The 13,993-nt window shown below is 38.5% G+C and overlaps 1 protein-coding gene across 5 annotated transcripts in view; it reads left to right on the forward strand.

The window, feature by feature from the left end:
• Nucleotides 1-13,993, forward strand: part of TOPAZ1 (testis and ovary specific PAZ domain containing 1) — a 42,131-nt gene continuing 28,138 nt past the window's right edge. For 3 of the 5 annotated variants that reach the window (XM_017734579.1, XM_017734583.1, XM_017734581.1), the window contains exons 1-5: nt 7-1,478; nt 2,881-5,440; nt 8,589-8,650; nt 11,041-11,171; nt 13,176-13,237. In XM_017734579.1, coding sequence (XP_017590068.1) covers nt 314-1,478; nt 2,881-5,440; nt 8,589-8,650; nt 11,041-11,171; nt 13,176-13,237 — 3,980 coding nt within the window. In that variant the 5' untranslated portion in view covers nt 7-313. Of the gene's footprint in view, nt 1,479-2,880; nt 5,441-8,588; nt 8,651-11,040; nt 11,172-13,175; nt 13,238-13,993 lie in introns of all 5 variants that reach the window. The other 2 variants (XM_017734584.1, XM_017734580.1) reach the window with 2 other exon arrangements.

Raw genomic sequence — 13,993 nt, forward strand, 5'->3', positions numbered from 1 at the left:
AGGCAGCGGCCTTCTTGAGTCTGAAGAGGTGCGAGACTGCTTCCTTCACCGCCCTGCTCTGTGAGAGGTTGCTCCGGGTGTGTGTTTGGGGGTGGGGGGATGTGTGTCAGAAAGGGCTTGTCGGTGGCCGTGGTTTTTCTCTGGGCGGCCTGGGCTCCCCTGGTTGTCCCCTGAGGCGGCAGCCTGGGAGGGGTTGTCCCCACCTCCGGGTCGGGCCTACAGCCACTGCGGGTGCTGGGCTAGCGAGATTGCAGCGAGAGGTGCGCTGGCGAGTGGGTTTTGTGGGTTCTGCTGCTGTCTCTGCACCACCGAGATGGCGCGGTTGAGGTCAGGGAAAGTGGTGAGAGCCAGCGAGGTGAAGCCGGTTGATCCGGAGGTCACCAGCCCCGGCTCTTCTGGTGCAGGGTGTGAGGCAGGGGAGAAGCTGGTAGTGAGGCGGAGCCCTCGCCTGGCACCAAAGAGAAAGCCTGAGCAGCCCTTCCCTTCCTTTCCGCAACCTGCCAGGCTTTCCGGTGCTTCCTTTAAGCGTTTTGCTCCTCCTGTGCCCGAGCAGAAGGAGCAAGGTGAGAACAACCGGAAATTCCCAGGTAAAAAAACCAAGGGAATCCAGCACAGGAAGTCTCCCAGAAGAAGCAAGGGTGTAGCTTCACCAGTTTCAGACACAGCTGAGTGTGACGATTGGCAAGCAGCAGCCACGGCTGCAGCGATGTGCTGGGAAGAGACCGTAAGAAGAGGGACAGGTCAAAGTCAACAGCTGTTCTTCTCAGGAACTACTTTGGAGAATAAGTTTTCAGCAGGGATTGAAAGGAATGAAAGTTTCTCAGAAGACCTGAACCTCTCAGATTTCCAGGAGGGTTCAAGGAGCTCAGGAAAAGAAGGCAAATATTCCTGTATGGAAATAAAATTACAAGTCCCATCCTTGAAGGGGGAGATTGAGAGCACAGAGAGACACAGAATTTCTTGTTTTCCAGAACCAGAAGATCTGCAACCCAGAAAGGTCACATGGAGTACTGGAATGAAATGCACTGACTCTGGAATGACACAGGACATGCAAATCCCAGATCTTAAGAAGAATTTGGGCGCTCAGGAAATCATGCCTGAACCAAAACCTGAGGAAGAGGTTGATATACCAGAAAACTTGATGGGGTGTCCATTAGTCAGATCAAGAACGCTAGGGATACAGGAAAAAGAAAAGAGATGCTTGGGCAGGAAAAGGAGGAGATCGGTGGTGAAACCAAAAGTACATGGTCCCAGAGAGAGGGGTAGTTCTGCCTTGCTAGAACAGCATACACTGTTTCCAGAGTCTAGGAAACGAGCTCTGAGTATGAGGAACAGAAATGCACTCCTGTCACAGCGGCTACAGGGTCCGAGTGGACAAGAGCAGCCAACAACCAGAAGAAGGACTCAGAAGCGTTGCATGAAAGAAGAGCAGCAGAGCTCAAGCCATCAGAAAGGACCAGACAGCCCAGGGGAAAGGGGTAAGCACTGGTAGAGCTCCATTGTAGAAGTACAGATAAAGAATTTAGGCTCCTAAATTGGTCCTGCAGTAAGACCCCTTTAAAAACTGGCTGCTGGCTTAGTTTGAGAAAAACTAGGGTGTGCTTCCCAGTACTGTGAATACCACCAGTCTTAGAAGAAGACAGATTTTCAGAAAAAGGAAAGGCTTTTCTTGGAGGAGGAAAGCAGCCTATTTAACACCAAGGAGAGGAGACCAGTTAGCCTTTTGAGGGGGTAGAGAGAGAGGGAGGGAGGGAGGGAGGAAGGGGTATGGGCAGCAATAGGCAGGCCTTTGGTAAGAAGTGTTGGGAGTTTGTTTCCCCTAAAAGCATTCCTCATTTCTGCAGAGGTGGTGAGGCACAAGCAAGAAAGGAGGCAGTAGTTTCAGCAATGCCAGAATAAAAGACAGTCAATTCCTCATTCGTCTATTACCTGTTTATTTTTGAATATGTATCATGGTGTCTTGTTTCAATGTCTGCCTTTATAGGATGCTGGGGTTTGCTCTCAGAACTTTTTTGCTGCTATTTTCTGCAAAATCCCAAAAGATGTAGAAGCAATGATTGTGTTTTGATGTTTTAAGAGAATGTTGAGTCAAACTGGAACAATTCTGAAAGAGGAGTTCTAAAAGTCTCTTTTTTTTCCAGGATGATTTTTACTTTCAAAGTGGATACATTCAAATGACAAATATTTACTATAGATTATTAATATTTTATCTGAAAACCATATTCTGAAAAACTGAGGTATTAAAATTGTCTTACCTTGAAAAGGAATGTCTAAAAAAAATGACATTATACTAGCATCTTCTTGAGTTCATTCTCTAGTCTAAATTTTCAGATATACAGTTTTTTCATAATCTGTATTTGCTTTCAAATAAAAAGTAGTAGTCTCTAAAAATGCAAGTCCTTCAGTTTTCCTGGATCTTCTTGATCAGTCTGATGCATTTGATTGGACTATGTCTCTGGAAGATACTCCTATGAATAAGTGTTCCTACTAGAATCTGCTGTGTAAACAAAAGATTTTAAGGCTGAGCGTGCAAACGGCATCTGCATTTTTTTGCTAGATTTGCTCTAATTTATTTCCACCTATGTGGAATACACAACAGATACACAGCTTCCAATGTCCTTATGACACTGTAAGGGTCTGTTCCTCTTTGCATTTGTTTCTGAAGATACTACATCCTTTGTTACTGTAAGTCTCACAATAGTGTTCATTTAAAAAAAACATCATAGAACTTTACAGAAATATTTTAGCCTTATACAGTGTCATGTTCTTTAGCAGCCTTGAATGTTTGGGGGTTTTGGTTCTCTCTATAAAAGAGTTCAATAGGGTAGTCTTTTTCCCTTAAAGTTTTCTTTAATGACACTTCTTTGGTTTTTTAATCAGCAGAGGAACAATTGAAAGCAATTGAGCAGGACTCTGGTACTTTAGAGTCTGTGAAGAAAGTTAAGACAAAGCAAAACAGGGCAGAAGATTCTCAGGAAAAGGAATCTCACTATTCTAGATCTTCTGCAGTTTCTACTTCAGGTGGGACTGAAAGCAAGAGCTTTCTATGCCATGCTGTAACAAAAGAGCCTGGTGTGCAGTATAAAAAAAGGCAGAACAGATCTGGTCGAATCAAGCACTTGCAAAATTTAAGTGTGACCGCAGCTGAAAAAGTGATGAATACATCTGCAAAATGTGATGCTGAACATTGCAGTAGTGCCCTAAAGCGCTGTAGTGGCTTGCTCTGTGCAACAGGAAAGAATCCATTTGTGATGTTAGAGGATTGTAGTTACATCAATACATTAGTGAAGCCTTCAGCTAGTGGAACTACCAACAGTTATAAATTAAATGGATTCTTCCATGTAGCCCATCGTACTGGAGATCTGACTGATAGAATTTGCAGCACTAGTAGAATGCAGAATGAGAGATCACTCATAAAAGGTGGTTTATCATCTAATAAAGAAAAGAATGAAAATGAAGAAGGCTGTTTTTCAAGCTGCCTGAGTGAAAGCAATAAGTGTTTAAGGGGGAAAAACTGGAATACTGGTAGAAAGCCTAGAAAAAATACGAAAATCACGGAGGAATCTGCAGACATGGCTAGTAAATGGAAAAAGTGTGAGTTACAAACAGAAGCAGCAGTTGCCATGTCAAGCTCGTTTGCAGTTTCAGGACTAAATCATACTCTGTCAGCTTCATGTGATCATACATCAGATTTTCATACAGAAAAAAGTACTCATGAAGTACAAACTGTATCAGCCTGGAGAAATAATAGTACCAAATTACTTGCATTTGAAACTGGCTTTAAGAAGACATCTGAGCTCTCTGTAATAGCAAAAGGAGAAAATTCAACCCGTGTGGCACATTGTGCAGCTGCTTCAGATAGCCTGAGAGTGTTAGCTCACATCCATGATGTTTCTGATTGTCACAAAAGCAAGACAGGAGGAAATTTGAACAAAGTTAATAAGAAATTGCTGCAGTTTACCTGTCAAAGAACAGTTCCCATGACTGGTAAAAAAATTTGGCCTGTTGAATCTTGTGCCAGGACTTCTGAATGGTTTCTTAAAAATCGTGGGTCCATCTCAGAACGAAAAAGACTTTTAAAGGCTGCTTTGGAGGATTCCTCTGATAAAAGCAGTGTTAAAGCTGTAGGACATAGTGAAGTGACTGGGAATTTGAGACAGTTGGATTTGTATACATCATTGGCAGACATTACAAAGGAAATTATGCATAAAAAGATTGATCCAAATATTGACTGTCAGACTTCACTTGAAACACCAGAATCCTCTTCTGTGGATATTTATGAGACTTTGACAATGAGCAATGAAAATGGGGAATCACTAGTTAATACAGATAGAAGTGCTGTGGCTCTTAACCATGATGATGTGCAAGAAGTTAAAGCAACCTTGAATTTTACAGCAAAACAAAAAGATGAAAATGAAGGAGATGTAACAGAAAGAAACCTGTCTGTGACAGTCCAGAATGGCACAACAAAACAAAAGGATAAAGATGAAGGAGATGTGACAAATAGAAACCTGTCTGTGACAGTCCAGAATCGCACAACAAAACAAAAGGATAAAAATGAAGGAGATGTGACAAATAGAAACCTGCCTGCAACAGTCCAGAATGGTACTTCTACAGATAACACAAGCAGAATAAACTCCAGCCCTGAAGTATCAGTAGTGAACCAGACATTTGCTCATTTAAACCTAATTAAACCATTAACCTCTGGAAACCTTACAAAATTCAAAATTCCTTTATGCAGAAACAAACTTGAATCCAAGAAATTGGAATCTGTCCATTCATTTGAAAGAAAAACTTGCAGTCCACTAGAGCTTCTTGAAAGCACTAGTGCTCCAGGAAGGCAGAAGACAGGTGAAGATACTTTCTTGGTGAGTTCTGAGCAGTGTCCTCTTCCTGTCATGAGTGATGCAACATCTCCACCTTCCATAGAGAAAAAAACAGATGACATTGACAGTAAGGACTTCCAGCGTGATGGCTCTGTAAAATTCTCTAATGAGATGTCTGTGCTCCCTGAAAGTTTTTCAGCATATCCGCATCCTCTTCGTGATGGACAGCTGGAGTCATCTGTGCCAGATTTCTGTGGTACTGAATGTGTGCTGAAATCTAGTTTTCCTGGTCATTCTTGGAATGCAGTCGACCACCTTGTTGGATTAGAAATAAATGATGATAGAAAATCAAGAGGGAATTTTTCACAACACAGAAGTGAAAATTTACCAGATATCCTTGAAGCTTACAACCAAGACATTCTTGTCATTGATGTGATTCAGAATGACCCTGACCTTTTTGGAACCAGTAATGAAGAGGAGTTTGCACCTGCATACTGTGAAAATTGTCCAGTGAAAGCATCCTCTGCAAACTGCATTAAAGACACAAGGCAGTGTATTAAGCCTGAGTCTCCCGTTACCTCAGAAAAGACCTATTCAGTAGAGAATAGTTTTAGGTATGCATATCATTCATTTTTTTAATCACAATATTCCTAAGTACTTTTATCTTATATCTGTATACTTTGGTTGTAGTGGTCAGGCTTCCTTAGAGAATTTCACTAATTTCTGTTGAAATTAATTTTTTATTTGGTATTAAGTGGCTAAGTTTGATTGAGCTATGACAGTATTCTGAATGCAGATAAATTAATTTGTTCTTCGTAAGAGCTGGGATAAACTCTGAGTTGTAGGACAAGCTAGTCCTAAAGGACTTGTTTAAACGAAGTGAATTATGAAAATAGAAACAAAGGTAATTAAAAGTAATACTCAATCTGGTTGACTGGAGATAGCAGATACCCCTTTGAAGGCAGTTTTCTTAGTTGTAAAGTGGTATAATACTTAGAAATGTTTTTACTTTTTAGGTGTATCTTATTCTTCTCTTGGATCTGTAAGAGTAAATGGTTCTCTCTACAGTAGTATTCCGTTCTGCCATTGTCCTTCCCTCCTTTTCTCCTATCCTGAGCCATATGAATATTTTTCAAATGTGTAATTTGGCTCAGGTGGTGTAAAGGTTTATAATCCTGCATCTTCATTCAGCAAGTTCCTGGTGTAAATCACTAGGTGTTAATGTTTTACTGGGTTTTGAGATAATAATAAAAGTCACAGGAGGAGGAAAAGAAGTTTAAAGTAGAAACTAACTTTTGTAAATGAGGTAGTAGTTCTTCGGGGAATGGATGAACTACTGGATCTACTGTCCAGTCTGTTTTCTCTCTTAAGCTTTGATACTTGTGTTCAGTGAAAAAAGTTTTAAGATTGAGTTTTTAATTTTACCAAGAAAAACATAAGGTTTAAATAGAAATAATGCAAGATTTTTCTCTGAAGATTAGTTTTTTTATTGGGATGGGTGTTCTAATTTTCTGTGTGTGGTCTTTCTAGGTGGCTTTATGTTACCTGTATTTTAAGTAACACTTCAATTATTTTCAGGATTGTGTCACCTTATAACTGCATTCTTCTCTTTTTTTACTCGCTGCTCTCCTTATCCTTTTCATTAAACTCATGTGCAAAAGAGGAAGAAAATCTTCTTTGAGGTGTTGAACACTTTTTTGAACATGAGACTATAAAATTTTCAGATGATAATAGAACAAAATTTCTGCTAAAACAAGCCTCTAGGGAACAGGGCAAGTCTGTAGTAGGAGCATCCAACTTCTTGAGAAGCTGCTAGGCTGTATCATAGTAAATTCATTAGAAGGAGTATTCATTTTGGGCACAGTGTGTGTATGATACTGATGCCATGATGATTTTTTGCATTTTCTTTTATACCCCTTTTATAGCTTTTTGTATTCTTAGTGATTTTTAGCGTACATTCTTAGACTTACTTTGTTAAGCTAGGAGACGAAACATCTTAGAAGGCTCGTAGTTATGGATCAGAAAGCCCCAGACACCAAGGTCCTTTCCAGAAGGAAATTTTGTGAACTAAGATAGAACCATCCAGGGGAAGGTTCCTTGGGGAGGGGGGCTCACTCGAGCCTCTCACCCGGGAACCTCTGGTAGATATGCTAATTAGTAAGAGCTATAAGGTTATACCCAATCTATCGTGTTTGTGCATTGCGGGGTACATTTCAGTGCATTCCACCTGGACCTGGTGCACCTAAGGCTCCTTACAATAAATACCGAGGTAAAATCCCTTTTTCCCTTCTAACCATGTTTGATTCTTGATTTTAAGAGCAGGGAAAGGCATCAATACCTCATACACACTGTATAACAAAATGAGTATTTACTGTATATTACCCAGGGTAATAATGGCAGTGGTTTCCAATTGACTGTTCAGACAACTCTTGCACAGAATGGGAAACCAGAACTTCTGAGCCCTCGTGTATTGGTTATGGTAATAAAGTTTGCTGTTTATCTAAATATTAACTGAAAATTTTGTTGGATCTTGTAAGTACTTTATAGGGGAGGACAAATACTCCCTTAATTATTAATTACATTTAGAGTAACATTACAGATTATTAACTAGATGAACAATGAACTTGTTTGCAAGTCACACTAAAACTTTCTTTCTGATGAATTGTTTTGCCATTAGCCAAGGCAAATAAAAATGCGTGGTGATTCTTTCTTAGAATTTCCTCTTGATTTGCTAAAGAAACAGGCAAAATTTCTTACTTTGCTTTTTACTTTCTATAATTTGATGCAAAGATCATTAGATGGTGGTTAACCATAGCTGGTAGCAGTCAGGAACATATTAATGAACCGGAATATGAGAATATTGAAATAAGGCAATAGACCTTACCACAGTTTTATCAGGTAATTCGTGGTATCACCAGATAATACCAGATCATGGCCAGTTCATGCTAATTTTTTTTGTTGTTGTTGACTTTTACCAAATACAGTTGGAACTTCAACAGGTTATTTCTCTGGTGCTTGCATTTTACATAGAGAACAGTGCTGGTCACTTCCAGGCATCAGGAAAACATTCTGGCCTGAAGCCTGAATGGGGCAGTAGAACTCATTTTTCATATATGCTTCTGTTTGTCATTTTCTGTTGCCTTGACTAGACAGCTTGCTGTCATTGCACTTGGTGTTATTCACCAGGTACAAGCTTCTAAAATCTGTGATGATGATGTTTTCTATATTCTGTATGTAACATTTAAATATGTATTTGTACCTCCTGATTCTAAGGAGAAATATTTATTTTTTTCCCAACTTATCTTTGAAATAGATATCTTTCTATGAACAGTTGTTTTTGTTACTTTCTTTGAGATTCATTGTTATGCAAATTATCTTGAATATAAAATTACTATAAATCACATTTTTTAGAAACTGATGAATTGGCTCATTAGCACAGTGTTTCCTTGATTTGCTATGCAGAGAAAATTTCCCTTCTCGGTATTTTAAGCAAAAATTAAATGAGATAATGAGCTTTTACTGAAAATTTTGGGTTTTGAAATGTCTTGGTTTTACTTAAAATGTTTAGGCATATACCTGAAGGTATGAACATAAGAAAGCCAAAAGAGAAAGTTAAAAAGAGTCTTAAAACAGTGTGTTGGATGTAAGGACACTGTTCATGACTAAAAGTATCACTGAGAACTTTTGATTTTATGTAACTAGTAGATTATTTTTGCTTTTGTGCAAGATGGAAATCTTAAATACACTTTCTGTTCAAAACAGATGCATGCAAGAATCTGGAGTGTCAAGTGATACTGAAAATTCCCATTATTTGGTGTTAAAAGGTAAGGGTCTCTGGAAATTTTTGGTATGTAATTAAAAGAAGAAGGAAACCAAAAAGATGTTTTGTGGCAACGCCAAAACTTTCTGCTTTGCACAAAAAAAAAAAAAAAAAAAAAAAAAGAAGAACTTAGCTGGTTTTGTATTATCTTTTTCTTGTAAGAGCAGTTTGTTTCCTCTTGCATATAAATCAACATCTTTCAAAATGGCACAAGTCTGAGTCATACAGGGAACATCTTCTCTGTAGTACTTGTCTGTTGGTAATACTGGTGGGTTGGGGTGGGGTGTTTAGTTTGGTTTTGGTTGTGGGTTTTTTTACATTTCTCCGATAGTTTAGGCGAAGAATTCTGTTAGTTGTTGAGATCGTAGTAAGGTGCTGAGTCGTGCTTTGGAGTTTAGCTCACAGTTAGAGGTGGTTGTTCTCTTGTGTTCATCGGCACACAGAATTCTGTAATCAGGTGTATTTCCAGGTTGTCCTCTTGGGGTTTTTTGTGGATGCTATGCCCATTCCATTGAGACACAGTTTTGTTTCTAAAGGATGCCCTTTTTTAGTAAGATATGGCTACTTCTGACTTAGTGGGGTTTTTCTTCCTATTTAAAGCAGAACAGTCCAGCTAGGCAGCACATGAATATGATTTGTTTTGTTTTCTACAGCTTGCATACCAGACCTACTGTGCAAGGTATACCTGGTGTGGAAGTTTCTATTACATAGATTGGAGGAAAAGGATTTTGACTTTGAATAGAGGCCTGTTACTGACCTAGTGGGCAACACATGGAGTGCTGAGACTGGTTTTGGAGGTTCATGGTGTTTCTGGTATCAGTTTGTCAGCTTGTTATTAATCTGACACTATGTGTTGATTTTGCTTCAGGCTTGAAAGGTGTCTGTGACAGTCCCTCTTGTGCTGGTTTTCCACATTAATGTGTTTGTTCATGTAGAAAGAGTGGTTTGGGCAGATAGTGCCTCCTGGAAGGAAGTGCCTAGTGACTGTTAGGGGAAGAGAAGATTTCAGGCTTCAGGGATTAGAAGGCAGAATAAAAGGTAATGAGGTTTTAAGAGCTCAGATACCAAGAAATAAACACAAGTTCCCTGAGGAGAAGTAGAGAGGAAGTGCACAGTTAGGCCTCTGGTCATGTAAAGAGACAGAGGGGCCTTTGCCATGGAATCTGCAATGCTAAGGTGATTGAGGCCAAACCTGGCAGCAAATTCTGTACTATTCATTAACTTCTGCATTTTCTTTGCTGTTTTACTTCATGTTCTAGTGAAGTTTGAGGCTAAAAGTCTTTGGTTCTTCGTGTGGTGCTTAAAATAAAGAAAATTAAGTCCTTCTTCCAGATCTGAGAAACAAGATCACATCATAATCTTAGATGAATATGCACACAGTAACTTACGTTTAAGACATGACTTTTAAAAAAGACCTGCATAGAACAAAAGAAAGGTGCCTGGTTTTGCTAATTACTGACTATTTATGTGTTCATTTAGAAATATGTGTTACTGCTTTGGTGTCGTGTGTTACGTAGTGAGGTCATGGCTGCTTGCCTTAGTGGCTTCACCATTTAAGAAGGGGGAAAAGTACTACAGTAAAAGTATTCTGGATGACATCAGTCCTCTTCACCTTTCAAGTGGAAATCTTGTGTATGTTGTCTTCAACCAGATATGTCTTGTACTTGGTGATCACCCAGAGAGACCACTGACTGTAAGAGAAAAGCCTTTCCCATACTAATCTGATTCTTTCTTCCTGTGTCTGGACAACACAGTGCAGTTGAAATTCATTCATGTAATCCAGAAGTGATTTTCTTTTCTATGCAGAACTCTTCTGTTGTACATAAACAGCCATTTCAGGAAGTTACAGCCAGGTGTATTCTTCATTTCCTATGGCATCTGCAAAAGGTGCTGAAATTTCCTGACACTGAATTCTTACTGAGCTTACTATAATACAGGAATTTGGAGTTTCTCAGAGCTATCTATATTTAGTTTAGGGTTGCATCCTGTCAGTATGATTAACTTATGCCTTTTTCTAACAAAGACTAAAGTCTTTTTGCTTGCAAATTATCACACATATCTTCAACTGCGTTTTAATAAAAAAAGCTTAACTGAATTTGTTTCTAAAATACTGAATTCAATATTCTATAAATAAACCTGTTGTACTGTTCTACAGGGGCCATTAAAGAACATACAGCTTGGATAGAATTTTAATTACAGATTCAGCCTAATATTTGTTTGAAATGGTCCTGGCCTTAAGTGTGAAATACTTTTCCATATAAATTTCACATTTAGGAAGTCCTAGGAGTTGTTAAATGTCATTAAGTTCTAAGCCTTTGTAATATTTAGGAAATAAAAGCTTTGTTGTCTTGTAGCATATGGAACATATAAAGCAAGGTGTTTATACATTTTCAGCTGCAGATGTGAAAACCCACAACTCCTCCAGAGGAAGCAGTCCTTTGGGAGATGTTAGTGAGGACCTTCTTAAAGACAGGCAACAGAGCAAACTAGATGAACTTTTGAAGAGTTTTGATGTGGATGAAAAGGTACTGAGAAATTACACTTTCTCTCCTTAAACAGTTAAGGAAATTACAATCCACATAATTGGATAATTTCAATTACTAATGCTGTTTTGTCAACAAAATTTTAAATTTTCTGTAATAAAAAGAATATTAGCATTTCATAGATTAATATGTATTGACAATGTAATCTTTGCTTAACAGAACTTGATTTTTTTTTTATTGTCACCAATAATTAAGCTTCACATTTGAAATGAAACAGGATATTGTTATGTCAGTTGTTGCAGTAATGCTGTATTCCTAATGGTATGAATACTACTGTTCCAATGAACACCTATGAGTACTGCTTTGCATATGTAACATCTTTACATAACATACCTAGTTTTAAATGTTGCTGTTAAATGCTTCTCACCACACAGTAACAGGATGGGGCAGTGTTGGCAAGCTGGGGAGCTGCACAGCCATCATGCATCCAAGAAGAATCATTCTGTGCTTCATTACTTGTGCAAAAGGGCCTTTACGTTAACATACGGACTTCTAGCCGTTCAGAGGGAACCATTTTCATGCTCACTAGCTTTATCTGACCTTTCTACTTTCTCTGTCCTCCCTCCTCTAGATAATAAGTGTAGCTCTTTTAAGATTTGCTGAAGTTTTACACTATTTGCTTTTTTGATAAGGAATTGGAATTTACATCTCTCTGCCACTCATACATAGTTGCTGATAGCATTTACTGTTTTCCTACTTCAAGAGTGGCTAGTGGTTTTAACTGGATAAGTTAAAATGTAAAATTCACATGGTTAAAAATTGGTAAGTGATTGAGAAGTTAATCGAACAGCAGAGAATCAGTTTCCCTTTCAAAATCATTTAAAAGAAGAGAAACATTTCCTTTAGCAAATGGAATTGGGGCTGCTAACATGCGATTCACAAAGTTAATAGTGCTTTGTTTCCTGACCTTTTAGAGAGACAAAAAGGGTCTGTCAAATAGTACAGTTTGCTGATGGTGGGGTGCTTGTTGCAATATTGCCAGGTCAGTCAGTCCCAGTTGGGTTGTTTCATAGTCTTGTTGCTTTGTAAAATCAGTGTGCTAGTGCTTGCTTTTCTGTGCTGTGTTGGACAGCAGAAAATATGTACAAATGATCTCACTCAACCCAAACTTAAACCACAAAATGCATACCCTACCTAAGCCCTACCTAAACCTGTTCTGTATGTGGGTAGAAAATACCTGCACACCTGCAGGGGGAATGCAATGGCAGAACACTTATTGCAGGTACTCTGCCATTTGGGGAGATTTTCAGATTTTGCTTTTTTAATGGTTTTTCCAGGTAATAATCCTGTGAGAAGGGCAAAAACTGACCATGGAGAAAAGGCTAAAAATATTCGGGACCTGGTAAAATAAAGTTTGGAAATCTGATGAGAGTATATGCATCTCTCATTCTTTGGCTATCATAAATTTGTGATAGAATATTAAGTCCTAAGTTACTTCCTGAATAATGGATGAAACAAAGCCAGGATTTTATGACTGCATTCTGTATTAGTCTTTTCACATTCTCTCCTCCAAATATGTTTCATGCTGTCTTTTTTCTCCATATTGTTGGGGATTTTTTAACTATCCATGATGGTGTACAGCTGAGCAAAAGGCTTAAATTCCTTCTCGGTTCAGTTTTAAATTTCATTAAACTTGATGAAATGACTTGTGGTTTTCCACACATCTGCCAGGCACAGTTAAAATTGGGCAGTGGGCCTAAAAATTGCTGAAATTATCACGGGAGCAAAGAGAAGTGAAGGCAGTCACATCACCTTTTTTTCCAATTAACAATCACTATTTTCAAGAACACAGAGTATAAGGGCAGTACGTCCGTTAACAAAGATGTTTTAAGAGTAACCCTACACACCAAATTACAGTTCCTACAGTTAAGACTGTCTTACCACACCTTGCAGTGATCACTAACAGTTTTAAGTCTGGAGAGTAAAGCATAACAGGCTTAGTAGTGCTTTGCTGTACCTGAAAATAACTTTTCAATATCTTCACAGTTCAAGCTTGCAGATGGAGTGCCTGATGTTGAAGAAGAAAATAAGAGTGAAGCTGAAAAAAGGTACATATAGCGTGTCCTTCATGTAACCTGTGGTGTTCCCCAATTATTATACAAATGAAACGTGATGTTGTTACCTAAACATCATCAGTATTTAATTCAATTTTCTATGTTACTGTAACTATGTGACGAAGAAAATAAATATGTGAAATAATATCATTTCACTCTACAAAGTACAGAACAAGTATAGTCATAGCCTGACAGGACAATAGGGCTTTTTTTTTTTTTTTATGACTGGTAACAAAATATATTCACTTCATGACAGTGTCTCACTTTTGCATCTCAGTGTTAATGTAGCATAAAATGCATTTCTTGACACAATAGCGCTTACCAGAACTTAACAAAACCAAAAAATAGTAATAAATAAATCATGAAGCTTTCATTTTTCTTTTCTGCTTATGAAAGAATTGAAAGATCTCATTCAGATTCAGGCTGACAAATATTTGTACAGCAGTAGAAAAAAGGTGCTTAAAAACATGTCACATGGAGTTAAGGACATGCTTTACTGTTCTTCTAGCTTCAAGCTGTGTTTGCAGTCTTTATTTTACACATTGTTTATTAGTCTGATTTACAGAATCACAGAATCACTGAACAAGCTGAGTTGGAAGGGATCCGTAAGGATCATCAAGTCCTATTCCTGGCCCAGCACATCAATCTGTGCCCATGAGTACTGTCCAAATGCTTCTTGAATTCTCTCAGGCTTGGTGCTGTGACCACTTCCCTGGGGAACCTGTTCCAGTGCCCAACCACCCTCTGGGT

The sequence above is a fragment of the Corvus brachyrhynchos genome, unplaced genomic scaffold (genome assembly GCF_000691975.1).
Source record: "Corvus brachyrhynchos isolate BGI_N302 unplaced genomic scaffold, ASM69197v1 scaffold94, whole genome shotgun sequence".
Classification (NCBI taxonomy): domain Eukaryota; kingdom Metazoa; phylum Chordata; class Aves; order Passeriformes; family Corvidae; genus Corvus; species Corvus brachyrhynchos.